Source organism: Sus scrofa, chromosome 8 (genome assembly GCF_054392235.1).
Source record: "Sus scrofa isolate SSC_HxYL_T2T_F1_AM1 chromosome 8, Sscrofa_HxYL_maternal_Yorkshire_Landrace_v2.0, whole genome shotgun sequence".
NCBI classification, from domain to species: domain Eukaryota; kingdom Metazoa; phylum Chordata; class Mammalia; order Artiodactyla; family Suidae; genus Sus; species Sus scrofa.
Window position 1 is genome coordinate 44515050 of NC_139390.1, and position 21800 is coordinate 44536849.

At 44.9% G+C, this 21800-nt stretch overlaps 1 protein-coding gene across 9 annotated transcripts in view; it reads left to right on the forward strand.

Annotated features, from left to right (window-relative positions):
• Window positions 1–501: 501 nt before the first annotated feature.
• The window catches only part of TMEM192 (transmembrane protein 192), a 33571-nt gene continuing 12272 nt past the window's right edge, over window positions 502–21800 (forward strand). For 5 of the 9 annotated variants that reach the window (XR_014813758.1, XR_014813756.1, XR_014813759.1 and 2 more), the window contains exons 1-3: window positions 502–571; window positions 9237–9383; window positions 11121–11385. Coding sequence is in view for 2 of the 9 variants with exons in the window: in XM_003128993.6 (XP_003129041.1) it covers window positions 563–571; window positions 9237–9383; window positions 11121–11385 (421 nt within the window). In the remaining 7 variants the exon portion in view is untranslated. Of the gene's footprint in view, window positions 1012–9236; window positions 9384–11120; window positions 11386–21800 lie in introns of all 9 variants that reach the window. The other 4 variants (XR_014813760.1, XR_014813762.1, XR_014813761.1 and 1 more) reach the window with 1 other exon arrangement.

Consider the following 21800-nt stretch of genomic DNA (forward strand, 5'->3'; position numbering starts at 1 on the left):
TAAATGCGAACCTGGGATTCTACCGCTGGTTCTATGCACAGAGGTGTGCTGCAAGCGAAAATTAAGGAACACCAAGAAAACTTAATGTTCAAAGAAATGAGTGGTGGCCGAAAGTAGTTCAAACTCTGGGACTTGGAACGCATGCTTTAGTGCCCAATTCTCCTGCCAACCACGCACTGGACAAGAGATCGCAACCAAGGCACTCTCAGGCACCCAAGACCTCTCACCTGCACCAGCCTCCCTGGGCGGGTCTTCGGCGAGAGTCACGCCCCCTTCCGCCTCTGCCAATTGAAATCGAGGTGTCTGTGTCGCTGTCTCTGCATCTGCCAATTGGAAGCGAGGGGCGTGGCCAGTCATTCCGCTCCCTCTGCCAATAGAGAGTGAGGGGGCGGGTCCTGGAACGCTTCTGGAAGTGGGCCCTTGAGCGAAGCGCTGGAGCCCGCCCTCTGCGCCTCTGCCAATCGGGAGCGAGGTGCCGGTCCAGGGGCGGGTCCCGGAAGCAGGCACCGAGAGCAGGTTTGGAGGCCAGGCGGCGGGGCTGCGGCCTCCGGCGGCGGGCAGTATGGAGGATGTGAGTGTGCAGATGCAGGTGGCCGGCGGCCAGCCTGGAGCCTCTCTTTCGGTGCTGGGCGCGCTGGGCGGAGATGGGGGTGGGCGCAACATTGACTGGAGGGGCGTCTCCTGCGCGGGGCTGCCTGGGCCTGGGACCCTGGCAGGAGGCAAGCGGGAGTCCGCGGAGTACGCCTCGCGCCAGGCCGGCTTATTTAATGGGGGGAGGCTGGACGCTTAGCCCCGTACGGGTGCATCTTGGGTCCCAGAGCTGGAGCAGCCCGCGGTGCAGGTGTGGACCCGGGCGCAGAGCCGAGTTCTGCTCCTCGAGGCCCCAGGCCTTGGCCTGGAAGGCTGTGACCTGGACCGGCTTCGGCGTCCCACGGGCAGACCTGTCGCTGTCATCGCCCGGAAACCCACATTGGAGAAAAACAATGTCGAGATGTTTTGAATCATGGCATGGTAGGAATGAAGGGATTTTTAAATTTCTAAGTAGATGGATCCAAACCGGATTACTAAAAAAGCAGTGCCCTAGTTATAAGCAAAAATCTTTGCTTGAATGTATTAAAACATTTTTAGGGGAAGCGTGTATTTGTGTCCACAATTCCCTAGGTTGCCCATTGGCACAAAATAAATTATTGCCTAAGAGAAACGAAAAGTTGGCAGTTATATTAAAGCACTAATTTGGGTTAATAAATTAATAGAAATATTACTGTGATCCTACTACTGAATGAGGTGACTCCAGCAGGACACATGAAACACAGTTCCGGCCTCACAGGCCCCACAAGGCCTTAGATTCTTATGCAAATAATGACTGAAGTTCAGTTATCTTGACTGAATAAAAACCAGTTTCTCGTAATAAGACTTAAAAATTCAGTTTCAGTTGAGAAAATGAATGCTTACTGTAATTCCTGGAAATAGATTTGAGACATATATTTAAAGAAAAGTTCTTTGTTTCTAAATTTTTTAAGGATGAAATTCATGAACTGACAATGTATGGAGAATATGAGTTTCTGAGAGGAAAAGGAGAGACTCTTAGAAAAATATGTGCAGTAAATGCCTCTTGGTTGGTGCTAGGCTGCCCTAGGATTCTTGAATCTATAGCTTTTAGTTTTAGGATGCATGCAATCCTAGAAATTTGTTTCACCAAACATTGGAGAGTAATGTTTCACCAACAGCTATATAGCTAAATCACTTTAGATCTGAGAAGGTTGTCTGCTTTTGGTATTTTATGGATATGATTTCTACCACTCAGTAAAAAGCTAAAAACTGTGCTTTATCTTAGGCCCAGACACCTCAAAGCGGCAAAAGCTTTTTAGTTAGGATTCATTGTTTATAAGCAAGCACACCCATTCTGGTTGCTTATTTTTTCATTTTTTTGGTCTTTTTCTAAGCCCGCACCCGCTGCACATGGAGGTTCCTAGGCTAGGGGTCTAATCGGAGCTGTAGCCGCTGGTGTATACCACACACAGCAACACTGGATCCTTAACCCACTGAGCTAGGCCAGGGATCTAACCCGCAACCTCATGGTTCCTAGTTGGATTTGTTAACCACTGAGCCAGATGGGAACTCCCATTATGGCTGCTTTAAGGAAGAAAGTGAGAGTTCTCTTGTGGTACAGTGGGCTGAGGAGCCTGTGTTGTCACTGCAGTGGCTTGGGTCGCTGCTCTGATGCAGGTTTGATCCCTGACCTGGAAACTTCTACATGCCATGGGTTTGGCCAAAATAAAAGGGATTTATTTGTAAGGATATAGGGAGATGAACACCTTGGCCTCTGAAAGTACCAGACAAGGGCAGCTCAAGGGATCCAATTACTGGAGTCCTTTCAGAATCTGTCCTGGGATGGATGTGCCTTAACCATGGCTTCCCTTTGCTTAGCTGCTCAGAGAGAGTTGAATTGGCCCAGCCCTCTTTGGTGCATTACTAGCCCTTGGCTAAGGAGGGTGAGGAACATTGAAGGATGTTCCCCTTGAGAGTGCAGAGTTAGACATTGATTCCCAAAGGAAGCAGTTATTGTCACAAAAGAAGTGGGAAGAGATGGTATGGGCAAGACAACAGACATCTTCTCCAGGACGCAGTATAGTTGTTAATTGTGGAAATGAAGAGAAGGTTTGGATCAGGGTTGTCCGCCCTTTACCTTTCACTTGCAGATGGTGAGTTACGGAGACTGACAGCTTGCTGCTTGTATGGTTTTCCTACATTTCCTATAGGATCCAGAGGACAGTGTATTTGATATAGCCACCATACACATTGTATTTCATGAACATAGACATAATGTAGAGGAGAGACCATATTGCCCCCAACCCCTTCAGTGTAGTCAGGAAAAACCGAGGGCATACACATGAAGGAAACAACACAAGGCAGCATAAGAAATATTCCAGGAGTTCCCATCGTGGTGCAGCGGAAACAATCCAACCTGTATCCATGAGGATGCAGGTTCAAACCCTGGCTTCACTCAGTGGGTTGGGGATCTGGCATTGCCATGAGCTGTGGTGAAGGTTGCACACACAACTTGGATCCAATGTTGCTGTGGCTGTTATGTAGACCAACAGCTGTAGCTCCGATTTGACCCCTAGCCTGGGAATTTCCATATGCTGCTGGTTTGGCCCTAAAAAGCAAACGGCAAAAAAAATCCAAATTAATATTATGGGCAGTATGTTTTTGTTTTGGGTTTTTTTTTTGTTTTTTTTTTTTTTTTTTTCCAGGGCCACACCTGCAGCATATGGAGGTTCCAGGCTAGGGGTCAAATGGGAGCTACAGCTGCCAGTCTATGCCACAGCCACACCAGATCCGAGCTGCATCTGTGGTCTATACCACAGCTCATGGCAACACTGGATCCTTAACCCACTGATTGAAGTCAGGGATCAAACCCTCAGTGGTTCCTAGTCGGATTCATTTCCACTGCACCACGATAGGAACTCCATGGGCAGTATGTTTTATAGGAGTTTTAAAGTAGAAAGGCAACACTTGGCAGGACACGTTTTATAGGAACATAAGTCTTGGTTGGATCTTGAAAGATGAGTTAGATTCTGAAAATGATAAGAGAGGGGAAGTTCCTTGGTGGTCTAGCATTCAAGGATCCAGCTGTGTCACTGCTGTGGCTCAGGCTCCTGCTGTGGCTTGGTTTGATCCCTAGCCTGGGAACTTCCGCATATCTTAGATATGGCCAAAAGATAAATGAAAAGTTAAGAGAGCATCTGTGGGCCGTTCCAGGAAGCCCATGCAGCCAGGAGAAGATGCATGAAGGGGATCTAGTGGGAGATAAAGTAGACTCTTGTCTTAACAGTCAAGGTTTCAGTGCTGCCTTTTTTCCCAGATCCCAACTGTTGAAGAAGGTGAGCCATCTTTCATTCATTCAACACACATATTGAGTGTTTGCTGTGAATCAAGTACTAAAGGTACAAAGACCATAATATAATGCAGAGTTCTGCCCTTGTGAAGTGCACCTTATTCCACCCACTTTCTGCTTGTTTTTGCCTTTTAGGGCCGCATGTGGAAGTTCCCAGGCTCGGGGTCGAATTGGAGCAGCAGCTGCTAGCCTACACCACAGTCACAGCCACGTGGGATCCAAGCCTCGTCTGCAACCTACACCACAGCTCACAGCAACACCAGATCCTTAACTCACTGAGGGAGGCCAGGGATCCAGCCAGAATCCTTATGGATACTAGTTGGGTTCCTTACTGCTGAGCCATGATGGCAACTCTGCCACCCACCTTGATAGCTTGTGCTTCTGCCTGAAAGAACCAAAAACCTGTATATAATATATGAAATTCTTTTTGAAATAATGACATCAGGCAGTGAAGGACAGTGATCTTGAGAGATGGGAAACAAATGATGTGAGACCTATGATTGCCTCAGCCCACCACCTCGACAGAGTCTGTGGGATAGGGCAGAGGAAGGGGGCCCAATGGAGTTCCCGTTGTGGCGCAGCAGAAATGAGTCCAACTATTATCCATGAGGATGCGGGTTCGATCCCTGGACTTGCTCATGGGTTAAGGATCTGGTGTTGCCGTGGGCTGTGGTTTAGGTTAGGGACATGGCTTGGATTCTGTGTTGGTGTGGCTATGGTGTAGGCCAGCAGCTGTAGCTCCGATTCCACCCCTAGCCTGGAAATTTTCATATGCCACGGGCGCAGCCCTAAAAAACAAAACAAAACGAAACAAAAGAAAAAAGAAAAAAAAAGAGGAATGGGGCCCGAGTTGAGGAGGAGCTGAATTTGGGGAGACTCAGTAGCTGGAGTTCACAGGACAGAACCCAAAGAGGAGAACACTGCAGAGGGAGAGCCTGGAAGAGGTGCAGAGTCCCCTTGGGTATTCTGCTGAGTCCTGCTGTGCGTGCCTCTGAGGAAACTCCCTGATAACTGGGAAAGAACCACTCAGAAGGATTAGAAGGAGCAGTACTCTCACACAGGGCCAGGAATAGTGCCTGTTCCTAAGAAGCACCTTGAAAGAAAAATCAAGTGTTCCCTTGTGGTACAGCAGGTTAAGAATTGGGTGTCCTCACTGGCTTGGGTCCCTGCTGTGGCATAGGTTCACTCCCTGGCCTGGGAACTTCCACATGTCATGAGGGTGCCCCCCCCCCCAAAAGAGAGAGGGAATATAGGATTACAAAAATGTCCAGCACCCAAAGAGGTAAATTTTGCAATGTCTGACATCCAATCCAAAATTACCAGGGATTGGAAGTTAGTTTTATTTGTTTGTTTTTTCTTTTTTGGCCACCCCAAGGCATATGGAGTTCCCAGGCCAGTGATTAGGTCCAAGCCGCAGTTGTGACCTACACCTGTTAAGCACTGGATCCTCAACCCACTGTGCCGTACCAGGGATCTAACCTGTGTCCCAGAACTCCAGAGTTACCTCTGATCCTGTTGTGCCACAGCAGGAACTTCACAGGCATTGGTAACTAGTGATGTGGTAGAGGTGTTAGCTGATGCTAGGTTGGTAATCACTTTGTAACATGTAAGTGTATCAAATCAACTTACTGTACTCTACACTTAGACAATGTGCCATATCAATTATATCTCAATAAAGTGAGAAAAATGACCAATATGACATATAATGAGTCATTTAAAAGTGATTCAAAGATGACACTTCTAGAAATAGCAAACAAGGACATTAAAAAATTATTGTAGCTTTTCCAAACTCTTTTTAGACACGTAGGAGATATAAAATAGACCCACTCAAACTTGTAGAAATGAAATCTGCAATGTCAGGTGAAAAGGGCAGTAGGAAGAGCGTTGAGGCATCAGAAAAGGCAGCTTTTTTCTCAGGCATTTGTCAAATGGGGAGGATGAAGAGGCACAGAGACCGAAAGGGTCCGAGAGAGACTGATGAGCAGTCGACATCAGGAGGAGGAGAAGCCAATCCTGAAAAGTTGCTTGGGAATAGATTGTAAAGATAGACTAAGACTTTGGACTCAAGAGTTCTCTATTGTGGCTCAGTGGGTTAAGAACCCACTAGTATCCTTGAGGATGTGGGTTCAATCCCTAGCCTCGCTCGGTGGGTTGAGAAACTGGCGTTGCTGCAAGCTGCAGTGTAGGTCACAGATGCAGCCAATGGCATTGCTGTGGCTGTGGCATAGGCTGGCAGCTGCAACTCTGATTCATCCCCTAGCCTGGGAACTTCTATATGCCGCAGGTGTGGCCCTAAAAAGAAAGAAAAAAAAAAAAAAGAATTTGTCCTCAGGGTAATGGGGATGTCCCCAAGGTTTTGGGGGAAAGAAACTTGAGTGTTGGTTTTGGAAGAGCTCTAGCTTGAGTGAAAAAGGTCAGTAGGGTCTGGAGATTGGAAGGCATTAGGAAAGGCCACTGAAAGTCCCAAGGACCTGGACTGGTATAGTGAGAATAGAAAGGAAAGGAATAGAATAGATCTGGGAGTGAGAAAGTCATTTAGGGAGCAAGGGAAAGCAGAAGTTAGAGGATCATAGCAGCTGATTCAGGGATCCTTAGTCTGTGCCATGTCGTAAGCACTTTTATGGTCAGTAAGTCATTTCATCTTCCCAGCAGAGCTGTCCAGCGATTGTTATTCTCTTAAAGGTGGGGGACTTGAAGCAGAGAGATGAAGTTGCTTGCCCACAGCCAGGAAGCCGTGGAAGTTATATTTGCACTTGGGCAGTTTGAGGAGACTTCTCTTAACTATAGCACTTACTGCCTCGGGTCAGAGCTGATTTTCCCCACAGCTCTTGCTAATCTCTCTGATTAGCCTGGATCTATGATGGTGCTGTAGCTGAGTCAGGAGACAGGCAGGGACAGTTTTGGAACATCATTTGTTCATCTTGTGTTGGCTGAGTGCTGATCATGAGTCACTGTTGGGTGCAAGGATTACAGGGAGGTAAGAAATGGTGAGCGGGTCACGTGGGGGAAGACAGATAAGTAAGACAGTGTGAGAGGGGAGATGGGCATAGAATGCTTGGGATCGGGCTTGGGGGAGTGGTGTGGGTGCTGGTGGGGGATGCTTAGAGGGTGGAGATCCAGATGTCCGGATGCCCAGAAGGGATCCTGTGGGAATTGTCCTAGTCTGGAAGGAGGGCCCGGAGGGCATGAACGTTAACTAAGGGAGGGGCTGTGGAAGTGCCACAGCTGCTAACCGGGAAAGCTAGAAGCAGTGGAGTCTTGAAGGCAACAGAAATCCTTAGATTTGCTCTGTGAGTTATGGCAAACTAAACAGGAAGCTCTCCAGGCATTGAATCAAAAAGTTGCAGCAGCACTGAATGTTTGTGAGTGGAAATTGAGAAGCCTGCCACAGGTCTGGTCACTCCTCAGATTGCTGTGTTATCCTGGTGCACAGTGACCCAGCCTTACACTGTTGGTCCCCTTCCCTACCCCTTCCAAAGTGAAGAGCCCTTATGCTCTGTCTCCATGTCCTATTCTCAGGCTTCCCCTTTCCCCACTGTATTCATTTCCCACTTGTTCTAGTGCAGTTATCTAACCTCAATTTGTTGCATCATCTGTGCTATTCATTTGCTAATTTATTATGTAATGCCCTATAGTATGGCGTGCACTGTATTCTATTTCTTTCTTTCTTTCTTTCTTTCTTCCTTCCTTCCTTCCTTCCTTCCGTCCGTCCGTCCGTCCGTCCTTCCTTTCTTTCTTTCTTTCTTTCTTTCTTTCTTTCTTTCTTTCTTTCTTTCTTTCTTTTTCCCTTTTACAGCTGCACCCACCAGCATATGAGGTTCCAGGTCAGGGATCAGTTCCCAGCCACAGCTGCGATCTGTGCTGCAGCTGCCCCAAAACTGGATCTTATCACAGGCTGGGGATCGAACCTGCAGAGATGCTGCAGATCCTGTTGTGCCACAGCAGGAACTCCTATTTTTTTTGTCTTCTCCCACAGCATGAGGAAGTTCCCAGGCCAGGGGTCAAACGCGCACCATAGCAGCAACCTGAACCATGTTATATATTGTTTAGTCCTGCATGCCTTTGTTCCTAAACTCCTGGATGAAAATGTAATCTCGTTTTGGGCAGGGACTGTGTCTTATATTCTTTTATCTCAGGAACATTACCTTATATGTTATAGTGTTCAGTAAGACTCTGAGACCCAGAGATTGTTATATGCATCCAGTATTGTTACTATCCAGACAGTACATGGCCAAGTAGATTTTGAGGTTGCAGCTCAGCCTTTGCTGGCTACTTCAGTGACATTGCACCTAGTTGTTTTTATTAAGAATATGGTATTGGAGTTTCCATCGTGGCTCAGTGGTTAATGAATCTGACTAGGAACCATGAGGTTGCGGGTTTGATCCCTGGCCTTGCTCAGTGGGTTAAGGATCTGGCGTTGCTGTGAGCTATGGTGTAGGTTGCAGACGTGGCTTATATCCCGTGTTGCTGTGGCTCTGGTGTAGGCTGGTGGCTACAGCTCTGATTTGACCCCTAGCCTGGGAACCTCCATATGCCCTAGGAAAGGCAAAAAGACAAAAAAAAAAAAAAAAGACTATGGTATTGGGAGTTCCCATTGTGGTGCAGTGGAAACAAATCCTTCCTGCTAGTATCCATGAGAATGCTGGTTCAATCCCTGGCCTCGATTAGTGGGTTAGGGATCTGGCATTGCCATGAGCCGTGGTATAGGTCGCAGATCTGGCTTGGATCCCAAGTTGCTGTGGTGTAGGCTGGGAATTGCAGCTCTGATTTGACCCCTAGCCTAGGAACTTTTTGTATATGCCACTGGTGCAGTCATAAAAAGCAAAAGAAAAAAGAATATGGTATCTACAAACTATCATTTCCTTGAAGGTCTGTCAAGGTGATCTGTTTTCATTAGCACTTTAAAACATTTCTATCATAACTGAAAGTTTGTTTTGAAACCTCTTAATAAAGCCTCCACAAACTTTATGGAATTTTGTAAAACACTGAGATATAGTTTAAGAATTGCAATCATATGTAATTATTTTATAAATAATGTTAAATCAACATCTTAAGTTTTGAGGGCTTGAAGATAATTATTTGCTTTAATTTCATATGTATTACCTCATTTGAAGATAAATGAATTAAGGTTACCTCTACCTGTTTTAATAATTATTTTCACCAATTTATTTACAGTAGTCATCAAGAGATTTATGGTATTTTTTCAAAATTGGCTTTAGGTAGGGAGTGTGATTTGTTGCCTGTAATTTGTGTAATGGATTTTGAAGCTTTATAGTTTAGTAGAAACACAGTCCAGAAAGTGGTGATTATAGCTTGCTTCCTTTTTTCTGCATCCCAGGGTTCCTTGGATCTCATCCAAAGTGTTGAAGATGACCCCCTTCTGGACACCCAGCATCTCCCACGCCACTCATTACATGCTCATTTCAGGCCTAGATTCCACCCACTTCCCACAGTCATCATCGCAAATCTTCTCATACTGATCCATGTAAGTTGCCTGGAAGAAGGTGATCCATCCAGAGGTGATGTTTTTAAAAAATGTGTAAGCTCTTCAGAGGGCAGTTTGGCTCTATCTGTCAACACTGAAAATGTGCATGCATTTTTACTCGTATTTCTACTTCATAGAATTTATTGTAGACATATTTGCACACATGTAAGGAGGTTGTTTATGATAGCAATGTTGTCTGTAATGAGGAAACTGCAAACCACCACCATCTAGAGGGTGCTTTGTATATCTGGTCCATATGAAGGAAGGCTTATGCAATGTTAGAAGAGAAACTTGGTGTTCCATGACAGGAACTCCCACCTGTATCGTCTTTTGTAATAAATTTGTAACCTAGTGAGTAAATAGGTCTCCTGAGTTCTGTGATCTGCTTTAAGCAAATTAAACCCAGAAAGATTAGGACCCCCTGATTTCTAACCAGTTGGTAAGAAGCACAGGTGACAACCTGAATTTGCAGCTGGTGTCTAAAGTCCAAGGAAGGGATTGTGGGAACCCCTGATTTATAGCTAGTTGGTAAGAAACACTGGTAGGGAGATCCTATTGTGACTCAGCAGGTTATGAACCCGACTAGTATCCATGAGGATGCGGGTTGGATTCCTGGCCCCACTCACTGGGTTAAGGATTTGGCGTTGCCGTGAGCTATGGCATGGGTCACAGACGAGGCTTGGATGGATCCATAGTTGTGGCTGTGGTGTAGGCCTACAGCTGCAACTCCAATTTGACCCCTAGCCTGGGAACTTCCATATGCTGCAGGTGTGGCCCCCCAAAAAAAAGAAGAAAGAAAAGAAGTACTGGTAACAACTTGAACTTACAGACTTGCAGTTGGCATCTGAAGGGGGGCAGTCTTGTGGAATTGAGCCTTTAAACCATGAGATCTGATGCTCTCTCCAGGTAGTGTCAGAATTGAGTTGAATTGTAGGCAACCCAACTGGTATCAGAGAATTGCAACCTACCCCCACCAACACACACGCATTGGGATTAGCACTGGAACTATTAATGTGTGTTCCTGTATTCTATAACAGAATGTTTTCAGAAGCATAGACAAGACTCTTTTAATACTAGTTGTATTGAGGGTCTCAGTGAAAGGGACATCTCATATATTTTACTGTTTACTTTTTGTACTATTTGAATTTTTTTTTTAACCATATACATTTACAACCTTTTCAGTTATAAAAACAAAGATATTTGGAGTTCCCATTGTGGTGCAGCAGAAATGAATCCGACTAGTAGCCATGAGGATGCAGGTTTGATTCCTGGCCTCACTCAGTGGGTTAAGGATCTAGCATTGCTGTGAGCTGTAGTGTAGGTTGCAGGCACAGCTCAGATCCCGAGTTGCTATGGCTGTGGTGTAGGCCGGCAGCTGCAGCTGTGATTCAACCTAGTCTGGGACTTCCATATGCTGCACATGCAGCCCTAAAAAGGAAAAAAAAAAGAAGTACTCCTTTTGGTTAGATGGGATTTGGGGTGATTTTTTTATTCTCTTATTTGTGATTTTATCTGCTTTCTAAATTTTCTGCAAATTTTTCTTCAGATTATCTGTTTAAAAAGATTATAAAACTGGCCAAAAAAAGTAATTTTAGTTATAAGAATAGGATAGTGAAAGTCATAGGTATAAGAGTATGTGCTAGGGTGATGATTATTGTGTTTTAAATCTAAGTATTGAATATTAATATTAATATTAATATCTAAGTATTAAATATTAATATATTTTCTTTCCACCAGGTTGTGTTTGTTGTTTTGGCCTTTTTAACAGGTGTACTTTGTTCTTACCCCAATCCAATTGAGGACAAGTGCCCAGGGAACTACACCAACCCCTTGAAAGTCCAGACAGTCATCATCCTTGGCAAAGTTATTTTGTGGATTCTACATTTCCTTCTTGAACGATACATCCAATATCACCACAGCAAAGTAAGGAACCGAGGCTATAATAAGATCTACCGGTCGACCAGGCATCTTAAAAGCCTTGTGCTGATGATACATTCCACTGGTAAGCCAACTTGTTTCATCAGCTGTCTGGCACCTTGCTTGAGTGGAAAAAAATGACAGCAGAAAGAAAGTGTTAAGTTTTTGTTTGCTCGTTTGTTTGTTGTCTCTTGAAGGTCACACCCTGGGCATGTGGAAGTTCCCAGGCCAGGGGTCCAATCTCGGAGCTGCAGCTGCTGGCCTACACCACAGCCACAGCAAAGCCAGATCTGAGCTGCTTCTGTGATCAACACCACAGCTCACGACAATGCTGGATCCTTAACACACTGAGCAAGGCCAGGGATTGAACCTGTGTCCTCATGGGTCCTAGTCCAGTTCGTTACCGCTAAGCCACCATGGGAACTCCTGTTAAGTTTTATTTTATAATCAAATATATTCTCTCATTTTTGTGAGAGTGATTGCCACTGAAACTCGAATCCCCTTAGTGTCTTGAAGCTTTTCTTCTATTTTCCTTTGAAATCTCTGTCCATTATTGTGGGGGAGGAAAAATAATATTCCTGCTACCTTTCTGTGTTCTTGGCTGAGGTTCCACTCTAATAAAAGACAGGTAAACAGGAGAAAAGCAAACAGAAGTTTAATAATGTGTATACCTCCTGTGTACATGGGAGATAGTAGACCACCAGGGAAAGAAAGACAGTTGACCTGAGCAGTGAGAACTCAAGCAAGATTTATTGACAGGCAGGGTGGCTGGGAGCCCTGAGCAAGAACTCAGAGCCCCCCTCTGATGGGAGAGAATCAGGTTTTATAGGCAGAAGGTCATGTGCTGAGTTCTGTAGGTCCGGGATGGCAGTTGAGATCATGGTATAAAATTTAACTTTCTCCTAGAGGCTGTCTTTATTCTTGGGAAGTCAACTGCTTCATGGGGTTGGTTGTTCCGCCTATGGAGGTCCGATAAAGTGGAGACTGCAGATCTGGGTCTGGGTGGGTCCCTGAGTCATGTGGACTTACTCTTTTTTAGGCCTTCATTTTAGTTTCCACCTAAGATTTCTCCCTGTTTTTAATAGGAAAAGGGGCAAAGTTCTCTTCTTCTGTAGCTTCTTCCTGCTGAATAGGGGTGTCGATTGGGGGTGGGGGAGGTGGGAGGAATCTGGTGGTATCTGTAGGTCTGTAAGGCCAGAATGGAGTTGACCTGTTTGTCTGTGATTGATTGGATGGTTTTGAGTCAGGTCCAGCATCCTGGGCCAGCTGTCTACTTCTGATGTCTTCTCGTCCTGGTAAGAGGTTTTTTTTTGTTTGTTTGTTTTGTTTTTTTTTTTTTGTCTTTTTGCCTTTTCTAGGGCTGCTCCCGTGGCATATGGAGGTTCCCAGGCTAGGGGTTGAATTGGAGGTGTAGCCACCGGCCTACACCAGAGCCACAGCAATGCAGGATCCAAGCCATGTCTGCAACCTACACCACAGCTCACGGCAATGCCAGATCCTTCACCCACTGAGCAAGGCCAGGGACCGAACCCACAACCTCATGGTTCCTAGTCGGATTCGTTAACCACTGCGCCACAACGGGAACTCCCTGGTAAGAGTTTTTTAGATCTACTTGAAGGAGAAGCATTTTTTATAGAGACATTAGAGTTAAAGCCATTAACTGCCTATAATGACAAAAGACTTAAGGTACATTTAAGATCTGATTCAATGCACTTGGCAAAGAAACTTGGTTACTGTTGAGACATCATACTGTATAATCTGAGGAGGCTTATCACTCATTTATATTCTCTCCATGTATTTTCCTAGTTCATTTCACTCCCCCCCTCCCCCACCTCTGGGAATCCTTGGGGCCTCTGAGCCATCATAAAGTTAGCTGAAGTCAAAAAAACTCAATTAGAATTTGATAGGAAGTTCATTATAAACATTTGGACAAATAGAATTATAAGTCAGTGGATACTTTTCCCAAAGTTGCAAGAGATCTCGAAAGCAAATACAGATTGCTTAAAGGCAAAGGATTTCACATAATCTGTTATTTTAAGAAGACCTTCTTCTCTTAGCAGAGCGAGAAAAGCCAAATTCAAGTCTTGGACCAGCTTACTTTTAAAATTAATTTACTCAATTAAGTTGATTCTAAACTTAGTTCTGACCATGCACAAAATTCTTTCCTCAGTGTCCACTTTCCACACTCCTTGCATCACTTTCTGTATCCTTACTAGTCTGTCCCTTTTGTTTTTCCATTCAGAACAACAAGCTACAAGACAGACTGTCTTTCTTTTCCCATAATAAAATGCAATTCCATTCCTCATTCTTCTTTTACCGAAAATATACAGCACACATCCTACTTTTTTTAAAGCAACCACAGACTGTCTTTTAAAATTTCTAAAAACATGTTTTTCTTATAGAGATCTTCTCAAGGTGGCACCGAACATATTAATAGATCTAAATACCTTTAGTTTCTGTTTAGTAATTGATATCTTTGTATTTCATTTGACTTCTATTAAGTCTAGGTACAATAAATTTTTATACTTAATTGATAACTATAAAGGCATGTCTGTATTAATTAGATAAACTTTAGCTTTAATGCTAGATATTAATGTAATACTGAATATTTCCCAGTTCACGTGAACCTGAAATTCTGGCCAGTTACCTTCTGTATTTTTGAGAATTTGTGTAAGTGCTTATTTTCCTTTAAGCCAATTAAGTAGGTCCCGTTTACCTTTATATTTTTGATAATACCATCCCAAAGTTAAGACATATATGATGCACATATACATAGACACAGAGATCTCACAGCTTCATTTTCTAAGCTTAGTCATAAATCAGATATTAAAACTCAATAGTTTTCTAAATAAGTTTGTTTTTGTTTTTTTTTTGTCTTTTTGCTATTTCTTGGGCCGTTCCCGCGGCATATGGAAGTTCCCAGGCTAGAGGTTGAATCGGAGCTGTAGCCGCCAGTCTACACCAGAGCCACAGCAACGCTGGATCCGAGCCTCGTCTGCAACCTACACCAGAGCTCACGGCAACACCGGATCGATAACCCACTGAGAAAGGGCAGGGATCGAACCCGCAACCTCATGGTTCCTAGTCAGATTCATTAACCACTGTGCCACTGACGGGAACTCTTATAAATAAGTTTTGAAAAGACTTCTTTGCCCATTTTTTTTCTCAGCCTCAGGAAATTAGAGATGGTCTGGATAAGATAGTGTTCCCGAGAGCCCAGGTCTCAAGGCCCAGGGTAAGAAAAGCAAGTTCTCCTAGAAGGACTTATTCCCTCAAGGTCAGAAATCTGAAAAGATGTTTTCTCACACTTGCTTTTTTAAATTATATATGCAAAAAGAGTAAACAGAAATGTCTTGGGTCTTCAAAGGTTTCAAAAGGAGAAAAAAAGAGGCCAGCTTGAGTTTGAAAAGAGAAAAGGGAGAGGGAAGGGGAAAAAGTCAACAAAGTGTCTTGTTCCCTTATGGTCGGCACTCTGGCCAGTCGTCCACATCAGGAGGAGACCAGGGACTAAAGGGTCCCAGTTGTGGCTGCTGGGTCTGATCTGTTGTTGGGCGGGTTTGTCCTTAAGTACTTGAGTGGTTAGTATCTGTGGCTAAGGCTTGGCCAAAGAAATGTGAGCTGTCTCTAAAACCCTGAGGAAGGACTGTCCAGGTTAACGAGAGGCTGAAACAATATTGGGGTCCATCCTTGTGAAAGCAAAGGAGTCCTGGCATGTAGGGTCTAGAAGAATTGTAAAAAAAAAAAAAAAAAAAAAAAGTCGTCTTTTAAGTCAAGAGCTGAGAAATGAGAAGTGTTAGGAGGTAGATGAGAAAGAAGAGTATAGGGATTTGGGACCACTGGGTTAATGGGAAGGACTTTCTGACTCATGAAGCGAAGATCCTGAACTAATTGGAAAGATCCATCTGGTTTTTTTACAGGAAGAATAGGAGTGTTGAATGGAGAGTGAGAAGGTTTGAGGATACTGGCCTTAAGGAGGCACTGAATTACAGGCTTTAGTCCTCTCTGAGCGTTTGGGCTATTAGGATATTGAGATTGGTTAGGAAATTTAGTAGGATCCTTTAGTCTTATGAGAATGGGAGAATGATGTCTAGCAGTGGAGTGCGTGCTGGTGTCCCAAACACTGGGATTTACATCAGAGGCGAGGTGGAAAGGACTGGGAGCAGTGGACCCCAGATCTGGCTGGCACAGGAATAGGAACTTTGCGATGCTTATGTAGGAAATTGAATGTATGCCTGGCACTTAGTTAAAATATCCCTCCCCATTATAGGGATTGGACATGTGGGAATAACTAGGAATGAGTGGCAAAAAGTGGTGTTAAAAAGTGTGCAAACTAAAGGTCTGGTCTGTTGGGGTGTAGTGGGCACCCCATTTACCCCCACTGTAGAAGTGGGGGAGGTTAGGTAACCCTAGAAACTAGGTAATATGATACCCCCATGTCCAGTAAGAACAAAACGGTCTTACCTGCTACCTCCATAGATACCCGAGGCTCCAGAGAGATGGTGGGAAGGTGGCGGCCTGGTGGCCTCAGGCCCCGTCAGTCTTCCACGGCCAGGCCTAACAGGTTGTGCATGTTGAGTCTCCGAGGTGGGTTTTGTGGGGAGATGGTGGGCTGCCCTGGCTTCCCACAGTCCACTTTCTAGTGTCTGGTTTGACCACTTTTGCAGCAAGGGCCTGGGGGCTTTTGCCTAATGCACCTCTAAGCTCCCAGAGGGAAGGTTGTTCTATAAGTTTGTATGCCTTAGGAGAAGCGGGGGGTCCTTGGTTTTGTTTTTGAGGATTTCCTGTATAGCAAAAGCAAGAAACTGATATTTGGTCATGAACTCCTTTAGTTTCTGGGCCTTTTTTTCTTCCTCTCTATTGTTAAAAACTTAAAGGCAGCTTTAATGAGGTCCCTTTTGTGGGGTCAAAGGACTGTCCTCTGACCTCAAGTTTTTGTAATTTTTTATATCTGGTGCTGATTGGGAAATGGTATATGACGATAAGTTTTTCCTTCTTCACTCTCTAGATTTAGGGTAGTATACTTAAGAATAGGCTCTGTAAGCCTGAACATAAAAGGGGCTGGATTTTCTTGGGGTTCTTATATTACTTCTCTAATTTTATCATAATTAACTTTTTTTTTTGGTCTTAGGGCTACATATGTGGCATATGGAGTTTCCTAGGCTCGGGGTCAAATCAGAGCTGCAGCTGCTGGCCTATGCCACAGCCACAGCAACGCCAGATCCGAGCCTCCTCTTCGACCTATGCCACAGCTCACTGCAACGCTGGATCCTTAACCCACCGGTTGAGACCAGGAATCATCATGGATGCTAGTCAGATTCATTTCCTCTGAGCCACAACAGGAGCTCTCATAATTAACTACTTGTACTGAGGATTTCTTCATTCCTTCTATTAAGCAAGAGATAGGATGGCATCTCTTGCATCTGTCCGATAGTCTACCTGATAGTTCCAATTAGGGTCCACATGAGGGACAGCTAGAGTTCCAACGGGATTGTTAGTGGGGTCTTGAGTACATAAGGTGTCCGCATGGGCTTGGGCTGCCAGCCAAATTCATTCCCTTTCTTCGGGGGAGAGAATAGAGCTAAGGATGACATAGATATCTTGCCAAGTTAAGTCATAGGAGTAAATAATATATTGGAACTCTTTTGTGTAGGTAGTTGGGTCTGAGGTGAAGGCACCTAAACAGTTTTTCTGTTTGGGATAAGTCTCCCAAAGAAAAAGGTACATAAACTCTGACTGTTCCTTCAACTCTTACAACCTCTCTTGAAGGATTGCTGGGAGTTTCTGTTGTGGCGCAGCGGAGACAAATCCTACTGGGAACCATGAGATTGCTGGTTTGGTCTCTGGCCTCGATCAGCAGGTCAAGGATCTGGCGTTGCTGTGAGCTGTGGTGTAGGTCACAGAAGAGGCTCGGATCTGGCGTTGCTGTGGCTGTGGCATAGGCCAGAGACTATAGTTCTGATTCGACCCCTAGCCTGGGAACCTCCATATGCCAATGGTGTGGCCCTAAGAAGACAAAAATAAATAAATAAATGAAGGATTGGGGCCTTGGAGTATTGCTAATAGAAATCTTGTTAAGGGGGGAATAAAAGGGTTTGTTATTTGGAGAGGTGGCATTTTGGGAGTGGGAATTAGGATTCTGGGGGCAGGGAGGAGAGGAGGAAGAACAGTGGCAGGAGCGGGGAGAAGAAGGTATAGGAGCTACAGGAGTTGGAGGCGTAGATATGATGAGAGGAGCCATAGGGGCTGTAGGAGGTGAAAGTACAGAAACGGCAGGCGGGGGTGGCAGGGGGGTGTGGTGGGGGTTGGGGGAGCGGGTGGGGTGGGGTGGGGGTCGGGGGAGCGGATGGGAAACATACAGGCTGCAGGAGCGAGGGACACAGGAGCGGCAAGAGGGGAATTGGATTATGGCTGTGAGGGATTAAAGGGGTGCTGAGGCATCAATAGGATCAAAGTCAGAGATGAAAGAAGGATAAGGAGGGAAGGAGGTTTAGTTTCTGCCTGTGAGGGAGGTAAAGTGGGAGGAGGGTGTTCATTTAACAGAAGAACCTGGTATGAGTTACACTTAGAGCAAAGAGAAGGTCAAGATCTTAAATAGCTGAAAACTTGAATGTGGGAACCTCTGACCATTTTCCATTGCATTGGAAAAAATTCTCAAGATAGCATTGAATTTGGAAATTGAATGGGCTTTCTTGGGCCATTGGGTCCCTTTATCTAATTCATATTGGGGCCAGGCCACCTTGCAGAAGAAAATGAGATGCTTGGGCTGGATATCTGGGTAGAGTCCCAGAGGTGAAAGGTTGCAAGGAAGTTACCCTAAAGGTGTATCTCATGGAGGCTGAGAGAAGGAGGCGCCCATAGTGTTAATTTGGGAGAGAAATTTTGAAATAAGGAGTCTAAAAGCCCACCCAGGCGCTCTGAGAGGTGTCCCCCTGAGAGGGCCTCGAATCTGAATGAGATAACCATTTGGATATTCAGAGGGTCACCCCCTGTGAAGACTAGGGTCTGAATGAGGCTGGCTTCTGATCAGGAAACATCTTTCCTGAGAAGGGGGAGCACCCGGTCCCTGGGACCAGATAGAAACTTGGCTGACTGGATGTCCAGATTTTATTTTATTTATTTATTTATTTATTTTGGTCTTTTTTTGTCTTTTCTAGGGCCGCACCCATGGCACGGAGGTGCCCAGGCTAGGGGTCTAATCGGAGCTGTTGCTGCTGGCCTATGCCAGAGCCGCAGCAACGAGGGATCCAAGCCACATCTGTGACCAATACCACAGCTCACGGCAATGCCAGATCCTTAACCCACTGAGAGAGGCCAGGGATCAAATCTGCAACCTCATGGTTCCTAGTCGGATTCGTTAACCACTGAGCCACGACAGGAACTCCTGGATGTCCAGATTTTAATGAGGAAATGAAAAGTGGCGATGAGATCAGGAGTTCCCCTAGCCTGGGAACCTCCATATGCCGCAGGAGCGGCCCAAGAAATAGCAACAACAACAACAACAACAAAAAGACAAAAGACAAAAAAAATTAAAAAAATAAATTAAAAAAAATATATTAAAAAAAAAAAGAAAGAAAAGTGGCGATCAGACCAATTTTGGGAAGAGAGTAGGGGAGGGGACTCTAGGATTTACTCACCTTCCACTGATCTTGAAGTGGAGGCTGGTGTGGGGTGTGCTATGGTGGGAATCGTCAGAGGGCGCTTGAGATCTTAGAGCTTGACAGTCACAGGAAGAGAAGGAGACTTTCAGTCTTCCCACAAACCGTAGTTGCTGGGATAGAGAGCTAGAGAAACATTCAGAGCTTACCAGGGAGTAGCCCTGGCCTGAGTCTTCAGCTGTTCCAATAGTCTCACTCTGTCCACTAAAAGTCTCTTAGGCTTAGGAGGAAGAGTTTAGGAACAGAGGAGTCTTCCGCTCTTTTGGGCCAAAACTACTTGCCCCTAGACCCTAGAGGGACATTCAGAACACCCCAGGGAGTAGCCCTGACTGTCTGTCCAAGCCTTGGAGAATTCGTGGAAGCTTGGAAATTGGAAACGTCACTCTCCTAGGTTTCAGCACCAAAATCTTGGAGCACTAGGGAAGGAAAGTTGACTGGAAAAGTGAGAACTCAAGCAAGATTTATTGACCAGCAGAGTGGCAGGAGCCCTGAGCAAGAAGAACTCAGAGCCCCCCCTCTGATGGGAGAAAATCAGGTTTTATAGGCAGAGGGGTCATGTGCTGAGTTCTATAGCTCCGGGATGGTGGTTGAGATCATGGTATAAAAATTTAATTTTCTTCTTGGGACTGTCTTTATCCTTAGGAAGTCAACCGCTTCATGGGCTTGCTTGTTCCACCTGTGCAGGTCTGATAAAGTGGGGACTGCAGGTCTGGGTCTGGGTAGGTCACTGAGTCATGTGGACTTACTCTTTTTTTAGGTCTTCATTTTAGTTTCCACCTAAGAAGAGAGACTGGGGAAAACTGGGTAACTCTGAAGTAGCCTATGCTGCCCCCTTAAATAACCTCTCTAGCTAAAGATCAGGATGAAGGGGGCTGTTAGTTATGGGAGGTTTTCAGGAAAGGCACAGTAAATAAGAGTCAGGTTGTTGTTGGAGTTTACGTTGTGGCTTAGCGGAAATTAATCTGCATAGTATCCATGAGGACGCAGGTTCGATACCTAGCCTCACTCAGTGTGTTAAGAATCCGACGTTGCTGTGAGGTGGCTTGAGCTGTGGCATAGGCTGGCGGCTACAGCTCCAATTTAACCCCTAACTTGGGAACCTCCATATGCCTCGGATATGGCCTTAGAAAGACTAAATAAATAAATAAGTTTGTTGGAGTTGCCATTGTGGCTCAGTGGGTTAAGAACCCAGCACAGTATCTGTGAGAATGCAGATTCAATCCCTGGCCTTGTTCAGTGGGTTGAGGATTCGCTGTTGCCACGCTGTGGTCTTGTTAACAGATGTGGCTCAGATCCTGCATTGCTATGGCTGTGGTATAGCCTCACCTGCGGCTCTGATTTGATTCCAGGTCTAGGAACTTGCAAATGCCGAAGGTGTGGACGTAAAAAGAAAAAGAGTAAGATTGTTATGTGGATGAAAGGGCTTGACTTTTCTAGTGATAAGAGTTTCTAGAAATTTAGAGTCATCCTTCTCTTCCTAGTACAGCAAGGGACACACCCTAACACAGAGAGATTTCCCTTATAAACATCAATGTCTTTCACAAAATGTAACTCCTACTTGTTTTTCAGAGCTTCATTTGTGTGTACCGACACAGGCATTCTAAAGGCTTAATGAAATTGAATTGAACTTGTTTAGGTGTTTTTGCCTTATTGTCAAAGTTTCTACCTTAAAAAAAAAAAAAAAAATTTCAATTTGAGTTTAGAATAATTTTTTTTTTTTTTTTTAGGGCAGCACATGTGGCATATGGAAGTTCCCAGGCCAGGGGTTGAATCAGAGCTTCAGGTGCCAGCTTACACAACTGTAGCAACATAGGATCTAAGCCACGTCTGCAACCTACACCACAGCTCATAGCAACACCAGATCCTTATCCCACTGAGCAAGGCCAGGGATTGAACTCGCATCCTCATGGATCCTAGTCAGGTTCATTAACTGCTGGAGCCACGAAAGGAACTCCCCAGAATAAATCTTTGAACATTTTGAAACCAAATTAGAAATAAATTTTTCACTACAAAAACAGCTCCATAGAATTGAATTTTTTCTGTGGTGTGGTAGAGTATATTCTTAAAGGGTAGGCTTCGAGTTCATCTGATCAGTGAGGTTCTCATGGGGCAAGAGGGCCTGGTGGAGAGCAAGAAAGAAGCACTGCAGTGGGATGGCTGGTCTTGATGCACCTCCAGGAGCAGTGTTTTTTTGCTCCCAGAGACATCTTATGTTCTCCTGCTATTGTGCAGTACTTGGTTTTGGCCAGAAGGTGGCTGTAAAACCTCTCCTATCCCCCGACATCCAAAAAAAGCAGAAACCTATTTGTAAACTGACCAAAATAATGTTTGGTTTCTCCAGTGGTGGTCTGGAATAGTTTTTTTTTTTTTTTTCATTTTCTCCTTCTTACAGCCACACCTGAGGATATGGAAGTTTCCAGGCCACGGGTTGAATGGGACTGGCAACTGCAGACCTACATCAGCCAGGGAAGCCCCAGATCCAAGCCAGATCTGTGACTTACACACAGCTTTCAGCAATGCCAGATCCTTAACCCTTTGAGCAAGGCTAGGGATTGAAGCTGTAACCTCATGAGGGCAACTTTGGGTCCTTAACCCACTGAGCCACAACAGGAACTCATGGAAATAGTATTTTTGAGGCCCACCAGGAGATTGTCTGATCTTTATTTAAATTCTGACTTACAGATCCTTTCTAAGTATGTGACCCTTAATCACAGTCTGTTTCTAAACAGCCGAACCCTTAGTTTTATCACAGATGGCATCACATTTATGTTGCTCATGTAAAGGTTGGGGGCAGGTGTTTACTCTGTTTCCATTTTTTTAATTTTTTAATTTTTATTTTATTTAT